The 25,231-nt window shown below is 36.8% G+C and overlaps 1 protein-coding gene across 1 annotated transcript in view; it reads left to right on the top strand.

Annotated features, from left to right (window-relative positions):
• STXBP5 (syntaxin binding protein 5) overlaps positions 1–25,231 on the top strand; it is a 172,252-nt gene that overhangs the window by 131,443 nt on the left and 15,578 nt on the right. The window contains exons 22-25 of the mRNA XM_060205144.1: positions 10,683–10,733; positions 16,004–16,243; positions 21,341–21,710; positions 22,207–22,372. Coding sequence (XP_060061127.1) covers positions 10,683–10,733; positions 16,004–16,243; positions 21,341–21,710; positions 22,207–22,372 — 827 coding nt within the window. The remainder of the gene's footprint in view (positions 1–10,682; positions 10,734–16,003; positions 16,244–21,340; positions 21,711–22,206; positions 22,373–25,231) is intronic.

The raw sequence follows: 25,231 nt of genomic DNA, 5'->3' as shown, positions 1-25,231 counted from the left end.
ATACCTACAGCACTGCTTCACCACTTGCAGATGAAGACTGGGGACTTGAACCTGGGTCCTTACACATTGTAACATGTATGCTTAAGCAGGTATGCCACCAACTGTCCCCCATTTCGAATCTTTAATTGTGTATTGTAATCCCAACATAGATGTCAAGTTAAATGTCAGGAATTCTTATTTCTTATCTTTCCTTCTTTTATGTATCCATTTTACCTACTAGGGATTCACTGCCCCTGGTGGACTTTATATATATTGTGTTTTAAGGAGAAAGAAATACAGAGAACGATGCAGAAAGCCCAGAGCACTGCTCAGTTTAGGCTTACCGTAGTGTTAGGAATTGAACCTCGGACCTGAGTTATGTGCATGAAAACTTTGCGTAACCATTATGCTATCTCCCCTGACTTTTTCTTTTTTTTCTTTTAGTTTTAAACTGACGCATGGTGGGAGGGAGGGAGGAAAGGAGAGAGAGAGACAGAGACAGAGAGCAAGTGGGGAGAGAAAAGAAGGGGGACTAGACACCACTCTACCATTCATGTAACTACCTCACTATTGTGCGTGGTGCTTGGGACTTACATCCAAATCCCCACACATGATACATGTACACTGTCTTCCTTCCCCCAGTTACATTTAAAATAGCAAACTTTTTTGCTGTTAAAAAAAAATCAGTTTATCAGTATCTGTTTTTGTTAAAAGACAGCTTAAAATATACATTGAAAAATACATGATGTCAATCAAACACTGTCAGTGAAACATTGGGGGAAAAATCAGAACTTTCTGATGGCCTCTCTATCAAGACTTATAGTTTGTCTGTTGTTTATGGATGTTCAAAAGTGCTGTGACTTAATGAGCAATCTAAACTTACTACAGTGCCTGTCTTCTAATGCTGAATTTCTCTGAAGCATCCTGAGATTCATAAATGTATCACCTCTCTCTTCCTCAGTCTACAAACATAACTATCTGAGGTGATTATGCAGTGATTGACAAGGAAGGCATAGGAATTAAGCCAATATCTTGCAAGGTTGATACTACCTAAAAAGTTGTCCGTGTGGAAAGCTGGCTGAATGTCTTGGCTGTGAAACTAGGTCTGTGTTCACCTATTCCAAAGTTAACAGCTGGTGGTGATAACACTTGAGGAGGAAGACAGTCCACGTTGCCATGTGTGTTTTAGCAATGTAGCCCAACCTTGAAAAACTAGCCCTGTATTTATTGCCTGAAAATATATCTGTTTTCAACCAAGGTAGCAGGAGTTTTATTTTGTTTTTTATTTTATTTTATTTTATTTTATTTTATTGCCTCCAGGGTTATTGCTAGGACTTGGTGCCTGCACTACGAATCCACTGCTCCTAGAGACTATTTTTTTCCTTTTGTTGCCCTTGTTATCATTGTTGTCATTATTAGTATTGTTATTGCTGTTGTTGTTGCTGGATAGGACAGAGAGAAATCTAGAGAGGATGGGAAGATGGGGACAGAAAGCTTCATTCGGCTGGTTACTATGATTTCCTATTTTATTGATAAGGAAGCTGAGATATAGTGTAAGTGATGTTGATTGGCTTTATAGAGGTGTTGGATATATATCAGCAAGGATTTATCTGACTTGCCCTATTTAACCTAGTGTTTGTATTACATCTTAAGAAATTTACTCCATTTCTTAATTGACAACTAGCTGAGATAAAAGTACTGATAATGACTTTCTTTTTCATGCATAAGAATAGAATCCTAAAAAGACATAACTGTTGTGAATTGAACAGCAAAAATATAGCAGAATATAATTGCAAGATCACTAAAGATATATGTGTAATATAACAGTGATTTGTTTTGCCTGTTCATACCTTATGATTACATTTTGCAAATAAAGGTCTTAGCCAACATTTCCAGAATCAGTAGCTTTAATGTTAGCATAAGTCACTTAGACATTGTGCTTGGTTGTCAAGTTTTTATTTGCTCATTCATATTTTATAAAATGTTTGAAAGTATAAAATTCTGTAAATCTTTTTTTAGGTTTTTATGAAAAGTTCTAAAATACGCATCTTTGCAACAAGGCATTACAAATTTTTATGATATCCTTATGAATAAAATGTGATCCCAATGCCAACATTGGCAGGTTTTAAAACTACATGATTCACTTTTCTAAAGATACAACTTTATTTTATTATTATATTTGTCCATTTTTAGTTACTAATTTTTATATAGAAGGATTTATTGCCAAATTGACTTTCTAAAGCTACGACAGGAAAACAATGCCAGAAATAAAGATTCAGAATTAGAGTGATTTAATGAGTATCGTATCATGACAAATAGAAAGAATAGCTTTACTTACTGGGTACCCCTAACTTCTAGGCACTAAGCTTTTTTTCCACCTCCTATTTGTTAACATCGGACGCAGAACTTTTCTTTTAATATTTATTTATTTATGTTTATTCCCTTTTTTTGTCCTTGTTTTTTATTGTTGTAGTCATTGTTGGATAGGGCAGAGAGAAAATGGAAAGAGGAGGGGAGGACAGAGAGGGGGAGAGAAAGATAGACACCTGCAGACCTGCTTCACTGCCTGTGAAGCGACCCCCCTGCAGGCGGGGAGCCAGGGGCTCGAACCGGGATCCTTGTGCCGGTCCTTGAGCTTTGCGCCACCTGCGCTTAACCTGCTACACTGCCGCCCGACTCCCAGAACTTTTTTTGTTTTAGTCCCTCAGATACTGAGATAGCAAATATTTGAGTACAGTCATGATTAGTTCTCATTCTTATCAAAACAAGTAATTTTTGAAGTGAATTTAAATTTTAAACTAATTCAAATATTAGTTGGAAGTCTATTCTCATTGCTTTTCTTATACATGAGTTCTAATGCTACCCTTTTTTGATTAGTGTTCTAGCACAACTTAAAAACCATCTCTGTCATTATAGTCTAAATTGCCAGCATATTAAGACATACAGTTTTAAAACAAGTTTAGACTTCTTTATGTTTCAAATAAAAAAATGTGTCTCAGTGATGTTAAGTGGTATTCCCAAAGTAAAGTTTCATAGGAATCACCTACAAGACTAGAAGCTAAATCTCTTGACACTTGTTTTACTAATGCTCTCTTTTCCTTTCTTTCTCCCTCTCCCTTTCTCTCATCCCTCCATCCCTCTTTCCCTCCCTCCTTTCTGCCCTCCCTTCCTCCTTTCTGCCCTCCTTTCCTCCTTTCCCTTCTTCCTTACTTTCATTGTTAATTTCTTCCTGTTAAGATAGCATTGGTTGTTTTGAGAATACACAGACATTTTAGTTTGTACACAATTCTCAATGCACGTACCAAAGATCTGAACAGTCATATTGTTATGATTCTTTGCTAAATGGTTATTCCAGTGACTTTCCAGCTTGAAAGTCAGTGGTAAATTTTTCTTACCTGGATATCAAGTACCAGTATTGTCAAATGCTGATGTGCTTTTATATCATTAAGTCCAGTGATTTCACAATGTAATATCGTGTACTATTTCTAAGGTTTGTTTTTTCTTGGGGGGGGGGGTTAATGGCTCACAATAGATACAGTTGTTGGTACATGTGTAAAATTTCTCAGTTTCTACACCCCCACCCCCACCCCTAGGCCAAGATCTACTTTGTGTTTCCTTGTGTTTCTACTTTCTGCTCTTATTTCTCATTCCTGGACTATCTTTGCCCCTCCTCTCGCCCCCGTTAAGTAGAAACTTAAATTCTCCAAGGTACATTTTAAGTTGCAATATGAGTAAAAAGGTATGTATCAAATTGATTGGGCAGAATTTTCCATTATAAAGTAATTCTTATTTATCATGAATTTCAACAACACCGAGATTTTTATTTTACATTGTCCGATATTCAGTCCAAAATGTGGTGGTTGTATCTATTGAAGTTCACTTTATTTAACCAACAAAGTGGCACTTGAAAGGACAGAAGCACATCTTGAAAGAGAAGATGAGTCAAGTATACAGGAATACTTAGAGGTAATTTTACTATTTTCTACTTTGAAAATGTATTATTTATGCTTAATTAGACTAGAACTAAATGTCAGTAACAGCCAATTTAAAGCCACTGTACAAGTCTGAATTCCTACAATGAATTCTTTCTCTTTTGCAGGATGGGTGAAATCTGAAGAATGTGGCATATTGTGTTCAATTTTCAGTTCTACTTCTGAATGTACTTTCTGTCAAATTTCATAATAAATTTGCCCAGAAAAGCCTCCTTGTATTTTTGTATTACAATAGTGGCCGTGTATGCATATAACTTTATAGAACCATCTTTTTTTCATTAGACAATTGTATAATGCTCTTTCTAGAAATAATTTAGTTTGCCACTTAACATAAGGACAATTAGTCCAGTTACAGTTACAATTGCTGAACTCATTTATCTGGTAGAACTGTAAATATGCTGAATTCAGTTCTTCCATTAATTCTTATATTATTTTTCTGAGGCTACCACAACAGTATCACAGACTGGGTAGGTTAACTGATAGAAATTTATTTTGGAAAAACTCCTGGAGTGTAGAGGTCCACAATCAAAAATGTCACCAAACTTGGCTTACCTTTAGTCATTTTGCTGTTCTGATTATTTTAATAGCATGCATACATTTTTGACATTATCCTTATAAAAATTGGCAGTGGATATCAGCACATGGTGAGAAAAAGGAGTAGCCGCTAATTGTCTTTTAGCAAATCTCTCTTGGTTTAAACAAAAATCAATTTTGTTTGCTTTTACTTCCTTCCCCCCCCCCCTCTAACTCAGACTTGATTTAACTAAGTCAGGCTGACTGTGTGATCCTTTTTATTTTCAGAGAGGGAATGATACCACAGCATCATAGTTTCTTCTGCTGCTATGACATTCTGTCGTGCCAAGTCTCAAGTCAGGGCTAAGTCATGGCAAGGCTTCTGCCCTACTGGCTCAGCTGTCTTCTGGCCCCCACCATTTACTGTTAATAAGCAGTTTACTCTAAGTTTCACATTCTAAAAGATCAAATTTATACTGTTGTTTTCCTTTTAAGAAAGCTTCTGTAATGGGGGAAAAAGATGTAGAGCATAGGAGGGAGACTAGCACAGCAAGTACCCTAGCTTACCTGGGAAGGTCTCTGCTTTGCCATTCATGCGACCCAGGTTGAAGCCTGTCCTCCATTGCACAGGGCAAAGCTTCCATGCTGTGGTGTCTTTTCCCCTCTCTGTCTTCTGTCTCTGTCTTTTCCTGTCTGGAAAAAAAAAATTAGCCCAGAGTGGTGAAAGCCCAACAGCAACAACAAAATAAAGAAGAACGAAGTGTGTATTGAATTTTTAAGATGCAATATGGGTCTCCATAACTGATTAACTTTACAGAGACTTTTTTTTTCAGTTGCAAAAAACTAAAAAGCCTCAGTTACACTGAAATTGTTATTTATTATGTAATAGTCTAAGCAGTTATCTTGGCCTCCAGACTTGCTTCTCTTGAACACTAATCACTGTTCCTTATTGTTGAAAATACCATTGAAGACAGGATTTGTTGTGATTCAGTATAAGGACTTCATCCTCCCTGCCAAGCTAATGCAGCTCTTCATTACTGACTCAAGCCAGCCAGTTGGAGGCCTCATCCAGGCGTAGAAGAAGAGAGAGCAAACTCAGCCCAACCACCTAACAGCCTGCTGCAACATAGCCCAGAAGCCAGTTTTTCTTAGTTCAAGAAGTGTCTTTGCTCTCGCTTCTGTTGTCTCTGCTGGAGGAGGTGGGGGCAAGAGCTTAGCTTAAGAAGCTAGTTCATATCCTCTGTTGACAAAAGATTCCCAAGCAAGGCCAACACTGAGTGCCAAGAGCAAGAGGATAAAAATACACAGATGAAGAAGAGGGAAAGCAGTAGTTTGTCTTCTGAGAACTTAATTCAAGCAGTATGTTCTCAGTTTGAAAGCCAGCCTACATGGAAATTGATTAGTTTCAAAATATGAGCTAGAGTTTCTTTATGGGTACAATGAAATCACCTGACAAGACAATTAGATTGGCAGGTGCTTCTGTGACTCCTATGAGGCACACATCAGAAAACTGCTAGATGAAGTTTGTAGTGGCTCCCTTACAAAATTCTGCCAGGATAGAGTGTGAATTAGGAGAGTTGACTGGAGACTTTCCCCAAGTAGATCTGCATCTGTGGACCTACGATCTAGGGTTTGGCTAAACAGACCTGTGAACAGACGCTTACCCCAGATGTCATCATCAAAGAAGTGGAGAGGTCCATACTTGTAGCCAAAATTTCCACTTGAAGAGCTAAGGTTTGAAACTTAGCCTTTCAGAGAAGATAGTCATAAGACTAGTCAAAATAAATAAGACATCTTTTCCCCAGACACTGAACAATAGGCAGTCCAGGACTGTTACCCGTGAGAGAAAGGCCAAATATGAAGTAAGCACCACAGCCTCACCAAATTTCTGCTACACAGCTTTCCTGTTGCAGTACGAAATGGATAGGATCCAGGTGGAGTTACAGTCTCAGTGAGATAAAGAGACAGAGACTGGATTTCTGAACTGCAAGGATCCCTGGAATTTGTGGAGAAGGGTGCCAGAAAGAAAGAAACTGCTCAGAGGAGAATTTCTACAAGTCTCGGAGGATCTTTGCCTCAGAACTGGGTTTCACATGACCTAGACAAGACTCCATACGACTTAGGAGCAGTGAGACGGAGCACCGACCACAGATACCAACAATCACGTGGCCCTAAGCATTGTTGTTAGACCTTGTTGAATGCCTTAATCATTCTGTTGATATCCCAAGAAGGCCATTCGTTACATGAGCACATCTCAGCACAAAATCCTATCCTAAAATTAGGTCAAACTGAAATAGATCCATCCCAACAAAGAGCAAAACCAAATAGACGTGCCAGTAATGCCACTGGGTGACTCAGTAACTCAACACCTGTTGATACTAAGACTCATGATGATGATCCAGATTCCAGGCAACCAGTTATCCAGCATGTGACACAATCAGAGGTTCATAGATATATCAAAATAAAAATTCATAGTCAAAAGTAGGAAAATGTGACTTATATCCAGGAATTAAAAAATAGTAGAAATTGGCCTCAGTATGGCATAGTTGTTGAAATTAGCAGCATACGGTAATGTAACTGCTATGTCTTTCAAAAACTGAAAAAGAGGGAGTCGGGCAGTAGTGCAGCAGGTTAAGCGCACATGGCACATAGCGCAAGGACCAGCACAAGGATCCCGGTTCGAGCCCCCGGCTCCCCACCTGCAGGGGGAGTCACTTCACAAGCGATGAAGCAGGTCTGCAGGTGTCTATCTTTCTTTCCCCCCTGTCTTCCCCTCCTCTCTCCATTTCTCTCTGTCCTATCTAACAACGACGATATCAGTAACAACAACAACAACAACAATACCTACAACAGCAAGGGCAACAAAAGGGAAAATAAATAAATATTTAAAAACTGAGAAAGAAAAAAATAGACCTAATGACTAAACAATACCACATTTAAGATATTTAAGGAAGAAGACAAAAACATTTATCCTGAGTAGAAGATAGCTTCTAAAAGAATTTAAATTATGATTTATGTTTGTGAAGTTCTGGAATAGGCTTAACTAACTGATGGGGAAAAACCAGAGCAGTGGATGAAGGCAAGACTTGATTAAGAAGGAGCACACGTGACCTTTTGGGGTTGGTAAAGTTCTGTGTCTTGCTTAGGGTTTGAGTTACATGATTTTGCATCTGATCTGTGTTTAAATTTGATATCAGGAAATTTATGGTCAACAAAAATGTTTGCAGAACTTACTTTGTGTACATGTATATAATCTAAACAATGTTTTCTGGCTTTGTCTTCACATCCACAGCCTTAGATAAGTATTCCAGACTGATATGAGTATGAATCCAGTGGACTCGAACTTTTACTTTGTAATAATACTTGCTCCATTACATTGGGGTTATTTGTTTCCTTTAGTGGACTATAAGCTCCTGGAGTCTAGGAAATGTATCTGTGCTTTTTGACCCATTGCACCCATTAAATACATAGATGATAGTTAATCCTTCTACCCTAGTCCCCATCTTTACATGTAACAAGTTTTTCTGTATTCATCAAAGCTCATAGTTCTCTATATTTTAAAACATTGCTTGATATCCATGATTAATGTGGGGTAACAAATATTAATCTATTAATACTCCTCATTTCAAATTCAGTGCTCAAGGAGATTCCTTAAAACTAGTGGCAATAGCAGTGCGATTTAAATGCCTTTGTAATTGAAATTCTGATTGAACTGGGGATTGTTACAGGTCTCCAGTTGTAATGTTACAGAGGAAATCATGTAGGTGCTATGATTAAATCATCCCGTGGCATTTATGGTAAAGGCACTGAATTCAGATAATCTGCCTACTTTGATGTGTAGTGTGATCTTCTCAGTATTAATCAAATATTTTCTTATTTTACCTACTTGGGATACTTCCATAAAGCTAGAAACAAAGAACAAAAGGTCACTTTTATTATATTAATAGAGTATATTAACATCTCATCTGAATACCATATTATGGTTTATGAAAAATTCACATGTATTGCAAAATTATAACATTTTACAAATCCACACATTGTGCCAATTATTATCTTCAATTTGCAGATGAGAAAATTTGAGATTGAAAGGCAATTATTTGCCTAAAATCACTTCCCTGCGCTGTTGGCTAAAGTGGATTTGAATCCAGAACTGATCGGAGATTCCATATTCAGTTCTACCTTGTTCAGAATGTGTTTGTTACAGATTTACTTTGTATCTATCATATGTTTGATGAGTTCAGCTTAGATCCTATGCTGGCATTCCTGTAACCTAGGGACCTTACTCCACAGGCCAGCGGCAGTGTAAACTTTTAGCAGCTTGTTAGAAGTTCAGAATCAAGCCCTAATCTGAGAGTATAGATTTAGTTGCATTTTAACAGGGTCCCCGGCTGATGGATGCATATGTCCAAGCTTGAGTAGTGCGAGGCCTGAAGACCAGAAAAAGCTTAAATTAATCTGAGTAGCAGGGTCTAAAGAAGCATCTACATCAATTGATTCTAAAAGAATGACCTTCTAGTTCAGGCAGCATCTACATAGTAATATGTATTCTCTCTCTCTCTCTCTCTCTCTCTCTCTCTCTCTCTTTTTCCTTTGCTGCCAGGGTTATCGCTGGGGCTCAGTGTCTGCACTACAAATCCATTCTCCTGGAGGCCATTTTTCCCACTTTGCTAGCCTTGTTATTGTTATCGCTGCTGCTGTTGTTGTTGGATAGGACAGAAAGAAATGCAGAGAGGAGGGGAAGACAGAGAGGGGAGAGAGAAAGATAGACACCTGCAGACCTGCTTCACCACTTGTGAAGTGATCCGCCTGCAGGTGGGAAGCTGGGAGCTCAAACTGGGTTCCTTGAGCTGGTCCTTGTGCTTCATGCCATGTGCACTTAACCCACTGCACTACCACCCGGTCCCCAATAACATATATTCTTAATCAGTCTGTCTATAGTGCCTATGATACTTGGTAAAAATCTCCTGTTTCAAAAGGGCCTAACATTGTCTTTTAGAAAATGTGGATACTATTCAGAGGGGCATAATATCTTCTAGTTCTAAGAACATTGGATAATAAACAGAGCATACATAAGACTAAATAGCCAAAGATTTCATTTGACTAGTTTTTATTACATTTCATCTTTTAACTAAGATGATATCTGGGTGAAATAAGTTAAAACTAGTTCATATATTTGACCCGTTGTTTTTTTTTAGATTAATGATCCGTAGAAGTGAGAACTTTTATTTCTCACATCCCTTCCTACTTTGCCTAATGTCTTTCCTAACACTGGATTTGTCATTTTTTTAGATGTGGAAGTTGTATGCTATGACTGGATTTCTCTTTGTTTACTTGGCGCCCTTATGGACTAGCAGGGTCTGTGCTTTAAATATCTCCTAACCGTCCAAAGTTTAACTCAGTATATGCATTCATGTATTAACAAATACTTTTTCAGAATTTCACTTAGGAAGCACTGTTTTACTACGCATGCACTACCACTAACATAGATATAGTTAAACAACTGCTAACTTTAATCACTTCCTCAATTAAGCCAATAACTGATTTTGAGGATGGAAAGTGAATTCCAGTAAGTCTGTATATTACAATACCAAGTAGAATTGGAATATCTGTGCTTTCAATATTTTGTAAATGCTGTAATTTTAGATAAAATATGACTGCTTTTTGCAATGAAATCTAAATAGAGCTGTTGTATAAAGAAATGGGTGAGCCAAATATTTTTTATGATGTAACCAAGCATTATAACTTCGTTTTAGGTATAAAATAGTACTATAATCTAGAAATTTAATTTAAAACAATAAGGCCAATAACTATGAAAATGAGGAATTGGAAAGACTTATATTACCTACCCAAACTCAGTCTTATGCCTCTCTTTCCTTGTCTGCACACCTTTCTTCTGAGGAATGACTGCTTGTCTTAGAGAACCCTAACCTTTTCCCCATGAGCCTAAGAGATAATTAACAGTTAGATTTTTAAAAGGCTTCTTTGAAGTGAGAACTTCAAATACACAGATATTACATCAAGTAAGTACAAACTTTTTAAAAGTTGAAAACAAGATTTACTTTCCACCCATAATACTACTAATCATATTTCCATTGTGTTAGCATCCAGATTCAGTAGATTCACTTTTTTCTTGAAGATTTGTTTCAAATACATGACTAAATTTTCTTCAAAACTTTAAAAATGCATTTTATTTTTCAGCAAAGATGTCAAGGAAGTTAAGCTTGCCTACTGACCTAAAGCCTGAATTAGGTAAGTAAAGTAAAAAAGTAAATAAGCGTCCATAATAAACTCTCTTTAGTGGGTAGATAAATAGAAATCAAAAGATTTTAAGTTATTGCTGACTAGGTTTTCAACAGAGATAAAATTTAAAATGACTAAGATGTTTTACAGTTTAGCTTTTAGAATGCCATCTGCAAATTGTTATATTTATAAGTAGAATTCAAGTAAACCAAAATGTATTTTCTCAGCCCTCTCATATTTTATAAACAAAAATGTAGTCCGAGGTTAAAGTTTGTATAATTGTATTCCATTTAAGCATCTAAAAACTTATTTTGAGCTCGTCAGTTTACAAGAAATAATATTTTCAAAACAAATTACTGACTACAGAGTGAATTTCACATCAAGAATCATTATTACCTATTTGTAGTGAGAAAATAGCTATTTTTCCATAATACTTTCTATGCAGCTAACCTGTTATGAAAGCATTTTATTCACACAGTCCAGCTTAAAAAACAGCTTCCTGATTCCCTAAGATAAAGACAGCTGACAATTCAGTAGAGATATATAAATAAGATTCCATGTAATACATATAAATCAGGTTTTCTTTTAAACGTCTTGTTGAAAAATTTCTATTACCTTTAATGGAAAAAGAAGTATGACTGCATAGGAATGATTTCACTCACCTCTGTCATAGAATTTGTTCACCTGTCTCATCACAACCACTTCAGCTCTTCCTTCCTTGGCTACCTTTTTCTGTGCAGTCCAAACTTGGGTATTGGTCCATTTCATCCCACTGACTTTAGTCATTCCCACCCATAGCCTTATTATATCACTTACAATCATGGAGAGCATGTAATTGTGACTGAGGAGACATAATCTGCTTTGATTGGTAAGACATTTTATTCCTGAATATAATAAAAGCAGTTGGATCCCGAAGACAGCACAGCAACTTACGCAGAAGAGTTTCATGCCTGAGGCTCAGAGGTCCCTAGGTTCAGTCCCTGGAACCACCATAAGCCAAAAGTAAACCAAAGCTGAGCAGTACTCTGGTAAAAAGAATAATTTCAATAATTAGGGGGCATAGCCCAGTAATAGCTCACAGGGTATGCATGAGAGATCCCCAGCACCACAGAATGCCAAAGCTGAGCAGTCATCCTCCCCCCTAGCCAGCCTCCCATAAATAAATCTCTAGGAAAAAAAGAATTTAGTATAACCTTGTAGTATCACTGGTATAAGGGAACAAGAACTAATCTGAGAATGCCAGGTAACATATTTGGAGAAAGACATGGACCTTTTACTATAAAAAGAAAAGATGCAATTTGGATCCAAGAGTATCTTAAGCTTACTTTAAGCATTTTTTTTTTCCTAGCAAGGGGATCCAGAGTCTTCATCAGACTTAAAAGATAACCATTGTATCAGCAGTGTTAAATATTAGTCATTAAACTGGCTGTATCTCTTAGTGTCTTCAAAAAATCTGGGAAAGTAGATATGTAAAAGTACCTTTAAATGATAATATCAAATTATTTTTTAAATAATTAATTATTAATTACACAGTGTAATCAATTTGTATACACCATGCTTTGACAGGTCATCTCCATTCAGTTTGCTTTAGTTTTCTTGCCCATGCATTAATGTGCATGCCCAAAGCCAATTATAACTTTGATTGATATATATACCCTTGAAATTGTCTCCAGGTTGCCTAAGTAATTCCTCTTCAGGTAATTATACTGCTGAATTATTTTTTGGCAGAGGTTCTTAGCTGGCGATTACTATACAATGAGTAAGGAAGCAGTGGGGGCAAAACTAATATTGTTAGGCTTAACCTGCCAGATGTTGCTAAAGCTGGTGAGGTTATTGGGCTGCCCTTCAGTTCTGAAGCTTACATGAAGTGAATTCACTTTAGCTTATTGGAGAAATTGTGTAGCTTTGTGCTATCATTATTTCACCTGCTGAGATTTCACGTCTCAGTAGTCACTCACCTTGGGTGATACTGTTAGACTTAATAGTGTCATTTGTCAGGTGTCTCAACCACAGGAGGCAAAATACCAAACTAATATATGCCTTGTGTTGGTTAGGGGTTTTTGTTTGTTTTTTTCTCATTTTTAACCTTATCAAATTCACTTCTTGACTTGTATGTTTTAAGTGAGGGTAGGAAGTGAGTATGGAATTTTTTGACTTAACACTGTGGGGATTGGAGAGAGTGATATTATGACATAATTGTGTTCACTAGAGGTAGACAAGCCATTAATGACAAATCATATCTGAGTTTAGATATTCCAGAAAGACTAGATTTTCAAGTTTTTTTTTAAAATTTTTTAAATTTATTTATTTATAAAATGCAAACACTGACAAAAACCATAGTATAAGAGGGGTACAGTTCCCACCACCAGAGCTTTGTATCTCATCCCCTCCCCTGATAGCTTTCCTATTCTTTAACCCCGTTGGGAGTATGGACCCAGGGTCATTATGGGATGCAGAAAGTGGAAGGTCTGTTTTCTGTAATCGCTTTCCCGTTAAACATGGGCGTTGGCAGGTCGATCCATAATCTCAGCCTATCTCTTTCCCTAGTGGGGTGGGGCTCTGGGGAAGCAGGGCTCCAGGACACATTGGTGGGGTTGTCTACCCAAGGGAGGTCTGGTTGGTATCTTGGTAGCATCTGGAACCTGGTGACTGAAAAAGTATTAACATATAAAGCCATACATTGGCTTTGATTAATGCTGATTAATCGTGACCCTAAAGGCTAGGATATTGCAGATGAAGATTGGGGGTCTCTGTTTTGGAAATAGCTAGTAGGTCTATTTTAGGTATATTCCAAAGGGCCTGTTACTTTATTAGTTTTTGCCTGAGCCTGACCTCTGATATGCAGGTGGACCCAGGTTATTCTCTGGGGAGGTGATGTCAGGCTGGGAAAAGGTCTAAAAAGCTGGGTCAGGGCAGAGAGTAGCTCCCAAATATGAGAAAAGTGTATAAATATTGTTGACTGTAAACCCCATCGATTTGATCAAGTTTGTTTTTAATGTACTTAAAGACTGATTTTTATATTTTAATTAACTATTGCCACAATAATAATAATCAAGACCTTCTTTTCACCCATTGGTGATAGGACTAGATTCATATTTTGAGTATCTGACACCTAACTAGCTTTGCTATCCTTGACAAGTAACATCACCTTGTGTATTTTCTGTTTGATTATTAAGATACAGTGATTGCACTTTGGGGGGTTGTTAACGTATATTCAAGAAAATGCTGAATATCAATTGACATGATAGCATCTGATGTATAATGGGCCTTGCTGGGTGCGAGCTATTTTGACTTTGCATTCCTTTCTTAAAGTTTCATTTAAAGTTAAATTTTCTGTCTACTTGTTTAGCTTACCTTCTTTCTAAAATTTAAGCCACAAAATCTATAATGCCTAACTTAATAACTTTAAGTGGAAGTTGTAATTTATGTATTGCTGAAAATCTCTAACTTGTTTTCAGACAGTTCCTAGCCTTCCTATATGTAATATCTATCTTGATTGTAATTCAGTTTATTTTTCCATATGGAAGTTAACCTTGGGAATTTTTTTGATAATTTTATTTACATATAGCAAAATACAGTTATAGTTTATGAATGTTATGGGTGGATTACTTCATTAAATTGAGATATATTCTGTTTGGTCTGTGATTTAATGCGAATAATAGATCATCACAGACATTGTAATTTTAGTAGGGTCAGTAAGAGTTTTTCTAGACTTCTTTACAAAGACTGAGTCATGTTGAAACTTAATAACAATTTATGTATTGTTAATTTCTATTTTACCACAATATGTGAAGTCTCACCCTGTAAATATATATTTAGGTAACAAATTAATTTTTATCACTGAAAAATTTAAATTGTTTTGATTTTACTTTGGAAATTGTAGGTAACACTTGAGATTTGTATCATATTATAAACTAAGTAGTAAAGTATTATTTATAAAAATTTGTTTCACTTACAGTGAATAGTGCTTCTTACTCTGTTATAATCTGAGAAGGAATCTCAGGCCAACAAAAGACATCTTTAGAAATTACGAGCCATGTTGTCATCACTAGTAGATTTATTGTTTTCAGACGCTAATTATCAATTAAATCACGTTATTTAAAATTATTATTTGTGTGATATTTCATATATGTCTAAATGCAGTTATTTTTTGAGAATGTAAATAGGATTAAGTCATACTTTTTATTAACTATAACCTGGAAAGTCTCAAATTTTGCATTTTATAGTGATTTTATTTGTTTTGGGGAAAACTTTGATTTTCAAGACTATAAATGTTTTAAAAGTAAAGTTTCTCACCTTTTCACAATACCTCACCACACCTCATCACCACCACAGCATCAGTATCCCTCCAGCAGACCACCTTCACCCTTGAAGCTCACTTTCCTCACCCCCATTTTGACATCATTTCTGTAATCCAAGTCCAAAAGTTTGTCTTCATTTGACTTTGCTTGTCCCTTTGTTTTGTTTTCTTGTTTATTCTAACTCTTCTGCCAACTAACTTTGCAGACCCTTGACAAGTCACTTAGCATGCCCTATTTTCTGTTTGATACTCAAGATACAATGATTAATTATAGTTTTTGTGGTTATTATGCATGTTCAGTAAGATGTTAAATGTAAATCTGATAGTGGGAAATGTATCTGATAGTGGGAAAGAACTGAGTGTTTTTCCTTTTATTTAAGTCTCATTAGCTCTCTTGAAGGGCTGATTTACTGCTAGGTAAGGCGAAGTTTGGGATTTTAGAGTTTCTGGTCTAATACTTAGGTGTTCTGATCATTAGCATTGGTTCATCAACAGTGTTCTTATCTCTCTGTCCATTTTGCCCTCCCTAAAAATCGTGACATATTTTTCTATGTTCTATGCTAAAATGCCAGGCCTTGAACTAGACTTGAGTTTGGCCACAAAGAAGAAGGAAGCATAAAATAAGGGTTTATTAGTATAATTAATATATATTGATAACATAACAGACAGGCAGATCCTGGTCATACATTTTGATAAAAAATTCCTTACGTAAATGTTGATTACAGTTAAAGTGGCATTCAAAAGTGAAAAGCTAAATCTTTATGAATTAATGCTTTTTTTTATATGGGCAAATTGGGGATCTGAGTACTTTATGCATTATTTAAGAGAAAATTGACATTGCTTTTCCTTTCAATTAAGAGAAATTAAGATCAAACACCCTATAGATTTTTCTTCTTAGACTATGACCAGATTTATAGCAAACCAAACTAAGAGTGCTATTTTATAACTGAGGCCATTGCCACATTTTCAATATTTTCAGATGTAAAAGATAATTCCTTCAGCCGATCACGAAGTTCAAGTGTAACCAGCATTGACAAAGAATCCCGAGAAGCTATCTCTGCTCTTCATTTCTGTGAAACTTTTACGCGAAAGGCAGATTCATCCCCTTCCCCGTGTTTATGGGTTGGTACTACATTGGGAACAGTACTTGTCATTGCATTGAACCTTCCCCCTGGAGGAGAGCAAAGACTTCTTCAGCCAGTAATTGTATCTCCAAGTGGTATGTGTCCTCTGATGCTATATTTAAAGAAGTTGATTACTATTGCTTGTTAGAAATCTTTTCTTTTCATCTTTGAATCTGAGAACTCTGAACTGTAAATAGTTACAATGTTAAGTTTTTAATGAAGAACATGATAAAATTATCAAGTATGTTTATATACCAATTTATGACAGTTACCTATATTAACTCTTAAGTTCACATCTAAAATGAGTACTGAGTAAGATAGTGAAAAGAAACCAAAACATTTTTCTAATGCAGTCCAGAATATGTTACTACTTAATGTTCTCAAGACTATACTTTCAGGGATCATTTATTTTATTTTATTTTATTTTTTTTCCCTCCAGGGTTATTGGCTGGGCTCGTGCCTGCACCATGAATCCACCGCTCCTGGAGGCCATTTTTCCCCCTTTTGTTGCCCTTGTTGTTGTAGCCTCGTTGTGGTTATTATTATTGCCATTGTTGATGCCGTTCGTTGTTGGATAGAACAGAGAGAAATGGAGAGAGGAGGGGAAGACAGAGAGGGGGAGAGAAAGATAGACACCTGCAGACCTGCTTCACCACTTGTGAAGCGACTCCCCTGCAGGTGGGGAGCCGGGGGCTCGAACCGGGATCGTACGCCGGTCCTTGCGCTTAGCGCCACATGCGCTTAACCCACTGCGCCACCGCCCGACCCCCTCAGGGATCATTTCTATAGTTCGTTACTATTTAATGTTCTCCAAGCAAAAAGATGACACATATTCGGAAGAAAACCATTAAAGTGTATTTTTCATATTTATACTTGGTGACTTTTAATCTCTAAATGTGAGATTTTAAAATATGTTACTTTAAAATATTAGGAAAAGGTGAATTAATAACACGTTAAAAAATTGCAATCCTCCCACTGAAAATAAAACTGAATTTTGTCAAATGTATGTGGAGTCTGTTACCTTTGGAAATCACTGAAGATTCTTGTTTCCATTATTTATACTGACCAAGGTATGAAAAAAAAAAGGAACATTTATTCATTTTGTTGATTGGTGTATTGTTCTATACATAGTAGGCTTTAGGAATACTTGAGGCTGTTTTGTTTGTTTGTTTGTCTGTTTGATTTTAACCAAAGAACTGCTCAGCTATATAGATTGAACCTGTGATTTTGGAGCCTCAGACACAAATGTCTTTTTTTTTTTGTATAACCTCTCTGCTATCTCCCAGACCCAATACTTGGAATATTGAATTAAAATCTAGTTCTGATTTTAGTGTTTATTTTTGAAATATTTTATGTTAAAGAAGCAGTTTGATTTATTTACTCATCTCAAAAAATATTTTAATATAAATGCATGACAAGCTCTTAGATTTAAAAAAAATAAGTTGCATAATGAAGACATTCTTACTAATCTTATTTATCAATAGTACATGATAAATATGTGTATTTACCTAGAATGGTTAAAGTATTAACAGTAATTACCATTGATAATGAGTTGGAGATAGTTTTTATTTTCATTTTACTAATTTTTATCATCGATGTTTTCTCAAACAAGCATGTTAGCATAATATAAGAAACTCAATATTACCAGGGCTGGGTAACACAGCAGCTAGAGCACATGAGTTACCATGTGTGAGTACCACTCCCTCCCCCCTTGCAAGCCCCTGGTCCTCAACTGCAGAGGGGAAGCTTCAGGAGCAGTGCAACAGTGCTGCTGATTGTGTCTCTCTCTCCCTAGTCGTCTCCCTTGTCGCTCTCACTATCACTATCAAAAACAAGAGAGAGACAAAAAAATAACAATAATAAAATAGATTGAATGTTATGACTAAATAAATGTGATGAGGATTAAATATAGCTAATCTATTAACTGTATAAAAAGCATTCCTCAACTTGCAGTGAAGTTAAAACAACCATAAAGCTCCTTTGAAAAAGGATTAATTTTCATATGCAAGAAAGAACCTTTTATTTCTCAATGGTGACATCTTTGATATTTCTTTTGAAAAAGATGTCTATTTTAAAATACAACATTATAGGGGGTTGGGCTGTAGCACAGCGGATTAAGCGCACATGGTGCAAAACTCGAGGACTGGCGTTAAGGATGGCGGTTCAAGCCCCGGCTCCCCGCCTGCAGGGGAGTCTCTTCACAAGCGGTGAAGCAGGGCTGCAGGTGTCTATCTTTCTCTCCCTCTCTCTGTCTTCCCCTCCTCTCTCCACTTCTCTCTATCCGGCAACAACAACATCAATACCAACAATAATAGTAACCACAACAATGATAAAAACAACAAGGGCAGCAAAAAAGGAAACTAAATAAATATATTTTTTAAAATAAACAAAATAGAATACAACATTTTTATATCATGCTATTTGTACTGGAGTTGTAGGAGACAGCTGTCTTTTAAGCAGATGAGGTTCTGTACGGCAGACCTTGAAATTTTTTGAGAGCTAGGGAGAGACAGCATAGTGATTATGCAATACACTTTCATGCCTGAAATCCTGAGGTCCTAAATTCAGTCCCCTGCCCTACCATAAGCCAGATCTGAGCAGTGCTCTGGTATTTCCATCTCTCTCCTTCTCTTCCTATGATTTTATCTCTGTGTCTCTCTGCCTCTCTCTCTCCGTGTCATTAAAATGAAATAAATAGATTAAAAAATGGTTTGTTTGATCTCCCCAATTGCTACTTTGTTTTCCTTCAAACGGAAGGCCAACAGGTACTACTACTCTGCTGAAAAGTGTGCTAAAAACCTGCCAGCTCTAGGATGAACATTTTCCACATTATCTTGGCATACTTTTAGAAAATTTACAGTCTACAATTACTGTATTCCCTGAATGTTATCTGTACTATAGGCAGTTCCCAAATTAGCAGAGTGCTTGACACAGTACATTTACTTGATAAAACTAACTATATGTGAGGTTACCAGATTTAGTACATTACGATACTTAGAATGCCCATGGGACCAAGCAATGGTCTACCTGGTAGAATGCACATATATATTGCTTTGTTCAAGTCCCCAGTCTTTACCAAAAAGGGGACCTTCATCAGCATGGGGGTGGTGCCGCTGGTGTCTCTTCTTTACCACCCCACCCTTCTTCCTTCGTCTTTCACTCTCTGTCCAAGAAAAAGGCAGGAGATAGCCACCAGCAATAGTTTTGTAGACATACAGCCCCGGTGATAATCCTGACGGAAAAAATGTATAGAATGCCCAATTAAATTCGAATGTCATACAACAAATACTTTTTAATGTAACAATGCCCCATATAGGATTTGGGGGGCATACTTATCCTAAGAAGCATTTATTGTGTCTCTGACATTCAAATTTAACTGAATAGCTTTTATTTTTATCTCACAACCCAGCCACCGAGAAAATATGTAGATGTGAAGAAGAAAGGGTACAGTGTTTTGTCTGCTAAGAAGAATTGTAACAGGTCAGGAGAACATAGAAATAAAAGTTAGTTTTATAAGGGAGATTATTTTGCAAACTATGAAATGTAAAGTGATAACAAAATTTAAAATACTCTAAAATAAGTGGAATATTAAATTGTTTCTACTCCCTCCCTTCCATTGGTTCTAAAGTCTTTTAAAGATATTTTAATGAGAGAGAAGGAAAGGGAGAGGGAAGGAGGGTGAGAGAGAGAGAGAGAGAGAGAGAGAGGACAAGCACAAACACATAATCAGACTTCTGCTCAGCTCTGACTTATAGTGGTGCTGGGGATTGAACCTGGGACTTCAAAGCCTCAGGCATGCAAGTCCTTTGCATAACTATTATGCTATCTCCCTGAATTCTTTATGTAGTCATACTTATAAATAAATGCAGTATCAATGCTAGCTTACTTAAAAATGATCTCAAAGCGTATGTGCATTGTTAGGGATGGCAGGAGGAAAAGGCGTTCCATTAATTAAAACAAGTGAAGAAGCATGATCCCTACACTAAGACTATAAATATTCAACATGTGTTGGTAAACAGTTCAAGTAGAAATTCTGGTTCTTGCCAGAATTTTAAAATAATAACATTTTCCTCTCTTCACACCTTAGGTCAGTACTACCTAGTAAATATGTAATATAAGCCACGTGTAGGAATTAAAAATTCTGATTTTCATATTTTAAAAGTGAAAAAGAAGGCTGTCAGAATAGCTCAGTTGGATAGTCCACTGCTTTGCCATGTGCCTATCTCTCAGGCTTGAGCCTAGCCCTCACTGAGTTGAAGGGAGCTTTGATGATGTCCTGTTCTCTTTCACATGCTCTCTGCTTCTTAGTCTATTTTTTAAAAAATAAATAGATGGGCAGGGTGGTAGTGCAGCAGGTTAAGTGCACATGGTGCAAAGTGCAAGGATCCTAGTTCAAGCCCCTGGCTCCCCACCTGCAGGGAAGTCGCTTCTCAGGTGGTGAAGCGGGTCTGCAGGTGTCTTTCTCACCTCCTCTCTGTTTTCCCCATCTCTCTCGATTTCTTTCTGTCCTATTCAACAGCAGCAGCAGTGACAACAACAATAACAATGACAAGGGTAACAACAAGGGCAACAAAATGGGAAGAAAAAAAAAGGTCTCCAGGAGCAGTGGATTTGTAGTGCAGGCACTGAGCCCCAGCAATAACCCTGAAAGCAAAAAATAAAATAAAAATAAATAAAAACTCAATCAGAATATTAAAAGATATATAAAGGAAAAGGGCAAAATGAATTTTATTTAGCCCACTCTATCCAAAACTACCGCCATTTCTGATGTTATTAGAATCTTTTTAAATCACCGAAATATTTTACTCGATGTATTCCATCTTCAAATCCAGCCCATATATTGCACCTCCGTGTGAACAAATGCCAAATGCTCTCTGTGCCATAGTGGCAGGGGCTCCTCTACCAGACAGCGTAGCTCTCGGTGCAGATTGATAAGTCCACAGACTTACATGCAGTGCACGTGCTAGATGCAGGAGTTGATATACCAGCATTGGTTTATTTGGTATCACCTTTCCATTTAGGACCTGTCATGGCGTCTTTTCTAAACCCCAACATCACAACTCAAGGTTGACTCCCAACAATATGCTAGTGTAGCATGTCAACTCAGTCTACATGCTCCATGTTTTGAATACCTAACATATTTACTGTCTGGGTCAGCACACTTATTCTCCTCTACACTCTTGTGTTTTTAGGGACAATACTGAGGTTAAAGGGGGCAATCCTACGAATGGCGTTCCTGGATACCACCGGCTGCTTAGTTCCACCCGCCTACGAGCCCTGGAGAGAACCCAACGTTCCTGAAGAAAAGGATGAGAAGGAGAAATTGAAGAAGCGACGGCCTGTCTCTGTCTCCCCCTCCTCATCTCAGGAAATGAGTGAAAACCAGTATGCAGTGATATGTTCTGAAAAGCAAGCAAAAGTAATCTCACTGCCAACTCAGAGCTGTGCTTATAAGCAAAACATCACAGAGACCTCATTTGTGCTTCGTGGAGATATTGTAGCACTAAGTAACAGTATCTGCCTTGCCTGCTTCTGTGCCAATGGACATATTATGACTTTTAGGTAGGACTTAGATATTTTCCTCCAATACCAATGTAGCCTTCCCTCCCTCAAAACTTGTTACAGAATTACACCCACTTTAAAAAAAAATGCTCATTTACAACCCTGTGTATTGATGATTTACTTTCACTCAGGTAACAGTGAACAAGTTTGCAAGGAATACAAAACAGTTTGTATCTCCCACTCAAATAAACTCAGTCAGGGGTTCAAGCCCCCAGTCCTCAATAGTCTGAGTCCCTGGTCACCATCGGTAGTGGGGGGGACTTTCACAAGTGGTGAAGCAAGTCCGAAGGTAGCTGTCTCTCTACCTCTATATCTCCCCCTCCCCTGCCAATTTCTATCTGACCTATCAAATAAAGAAGAAAATAAGTAAGTGAATAAATAAATTAAAATCATGAGGTCTTTATGGCCCCTGCCAATTTTACGTTCTACAATACTTTGTTCAATGCTGAAACATACCTTGTTAAGTATTAACACATGTTTAATTTTTTTCCTCAAGTTTACCAAGTTTAAGGCCTCTGTTGGATGTGTATTACTTGCCCCTTACCAATATGCGGATAGCCAGAACATTCTGCTTCACCAACAATGGACAAGCGTTATATCTTGTTTCACCTACAGAAATCCAGAGACTCACCTACAGTCAAGAGACATGTGAAAATCTTCAGGTAAATTGCAAACTATTATCTTTTTTTATGAGCACAAGTCTATAGCATTTTCATTTTTATTTATTTTGGATAGAGACAGAAATTGAAAGGGAGAGGGGGGAGGGATGGAGAGAGAGATAGACTGAGACCAACCTACAGACTTGCTTCACTACTCATGAAGCTCCCCACACCACCCTGCAGGTGGAGAACAGGGCTTGGACCTGGGTCCTTACACACTATAATGTTTGCATTCTGTCTTACCTATTTATATATAGATAAAACAGTATTTTAGTAGAAAACTCAGCTGTTGGATTTTTTTTTCCCTCAGTAACTACACTACTATGTTCATTCATGATGTAAAGATAAATGAATAGGGCTGGGCAATTAAACACCTGGTTAAAAACACATCTCATTATGCCCAAGGATGTGAGTTCAAGCCCTCCCCCCCCAGCTGCAGGGGGGAAGCTTCACAAATGGTGAACCAAGTATTGCAGATGTATCTCTGTCTCTGTATATGTGTGGCTCTATCTTCTCTCTCTCTCTCAGTTCTCTGTCCTAACAAGTAAAGAAAATGGGGGGGGGGAATGTAGTGATTGATTACTTTGATTACTGCGCAGGTGCCAAGCCCCAGTGGTAGCCTTTGTGGCAAAAAAAATAAATTAATTAAAAACTTGAAAAAGGTAAATGAAAAATGGATGCTGTTCATAAAAGCCTTGTAGAAACAAATATTTATTTTGGCCATGGCTCACATTTTATTTACATGTTTATTTTCAATACTTAGAAATAATACCTTGGTAAAACCTACTGAATAAATAATACTGTAAACTTTAAGCACACCTTGCTTGGCTTCCATGTTACCCTTTTATATTATGCATTTATTTAACCTTAATCAAATAGAACCTTCTACAAAAATTAATGAAGTTTTTATTCCAAGATTATCCCTTCTACTAAAACAACATACACCAAAAAAATTATTATTATTTTATTTTTATTTATTATTTTTTTATTAGACACCTGCAGACCTGCTTCGCCGCCTGTGAAGCAACCCCCCTGCAGGTGGGGATCCGGGTTCTGGAACCAGGATCCTTATGCCGGTCCTTGTGCTTTGCGCCACCTACACTTAACCCACTGCACTACCGCTAGACTCCCCAACAACTATGCTATAAATTATTAACCTCCCCCCCAAAAAAATAATAAAGTACTCAGTAAGGTTTTATTTTCATGGGTGAGGAATAATAAGACTTAGACTGAATACTGCTCCAAAACAGCCCAAAAATATCCATGTTTTCTGTTATCCTAAAATGAGATGAATTCAACATTGAGTACATTGAGAAGATCCATCACCTCAAAAAGGTAAAATGAGAAAAAATAGGCAGAATAATTCATAAAGAGAGCAATGTTGAAGGACTAATACTCCCTGAGCTGTAAATTAATATAAGTGATGGGAAGAATCTGACATAGGCATCAAACTTGACAAGTAGATGGGATAGATTATAGAGTTTAGAAATAAACCCACAGGTTTTTGACAATGATAAGAAAATAAGACAGTGGAAAAACATTGTCTTTATAGTGAATAAATAATGGAAAAATGAGATGTTATCAATATGCAAAATAGAAACCCATTCATTCTTCACATGATGTACAATTTTTTTATTTCTTTATTGGATTAATGTTTTACAGTTGACTGTAAATACAATAGTTTATACATGCATAACATTTCTCAGTTTTCCACACCACAATACAACTCTCACTAGGTCCTCTGCCATCCTGCTTCAGGACCAAATCAGAGCATTAAATGATTGATAAATAACTTTTATTTTCTAATGTTTCTCTTCCCTAATTATGTGAGGGCTTTTTCTGTGTTAATGTATATCTAAAGTGTCTATAGCTGGCACTTTTATTTTGTTCACTATCTTTAGTCCTGGTTAAGGTTTGTAAAAGGTATATATCACTGTCTTTTTTTTTTTTTTCTTTTTAGTTCATCTGCAAACGGTGACAATTTTGCTTCTTCTCTCCCTATCTAAATCCCTTTGATTCTTTTCTCTTGCCCAATTGCTATCCTAGGACTTCAGTACTATGTTACTGAAAAAAATAATGTGATAATATATAACAGATGATAATGGGCAGCCCTGTCTTGTACCTGACTAAAGAGGCAAAGATTTCAGTTTCTCATCAATGAGTATGATATTGGTTGTAGCTTTCTTATTTAGAGATTTAACTAGTTTGAGGAATTTCCTACCTGTCCCCATTCTTCTTACTATCTTGATCATGAAAGGGTGCTGGATCTTGTCAAAGGCTTTCTTTCCATCTATTGAAATAATTATGCGGTCGATTTTTTTTTTATTGATGTGGTAGGACACGTTTATTGAATCAACCTTGGATCCATGGATAAATCCTACTTGGTCAAGGTGCACAATCTCCCTAATGTACTGCTCAGAAGGGTGTGTTCTTCTAAAAATTTGTCCATCTTTTCGAAATTTTCTAGTTTGGTGGCATATAGTTGCTCATTGAAGACTCACATAGTACTTTGAATTTCTCTAGTGTCTGTTGTGATTTTTTTTTCCCCCTTTCATTTACAACACAATTTACTTGGGTCACCTTGCTAGTAGTTTTTCTTTTTAGTCCCCTTGGGAGAATTGATCCAGTTACCAAGTCTTGATAATGAATAGTGTGAATTATTTTACATAAAGGCTAAACTCTTTAAGTAGGAATGTCATTTGCACTTGAATTGTCAGGACAGTACAATAGCAAATTAATATTAGTCAAATTTAATCTTCAGAACAGATTTTTTCTAAGTTAGTATGTACTAGATCTGTTCAGTTGAAATGTGCTTACTAGGAATCCCGAATCCCAAGTGATGGTGTTATAAGCTTAAGGATT

The sequence above is a fragment of the Erinaceus europaeus genome, chromosome 13 (assembly GCF_950295315.1).
Source record: "Erinaceus europaeus chromosome 13, mEriEur2.1, whole genome shotgun sequence".
Classification (NCBI taxonomy): Eukaryota; Metazoa; Chordata; class Mammalia; order Eulipotyphla; family Erinaceidae; genus Erinaceus; species Erinaceus europaeus.
The sequence above is the reverse complement of the archived record's forward strand: the minus strand, read 5'-3'. Positions and strand labels throughout refer to the sequence as shown.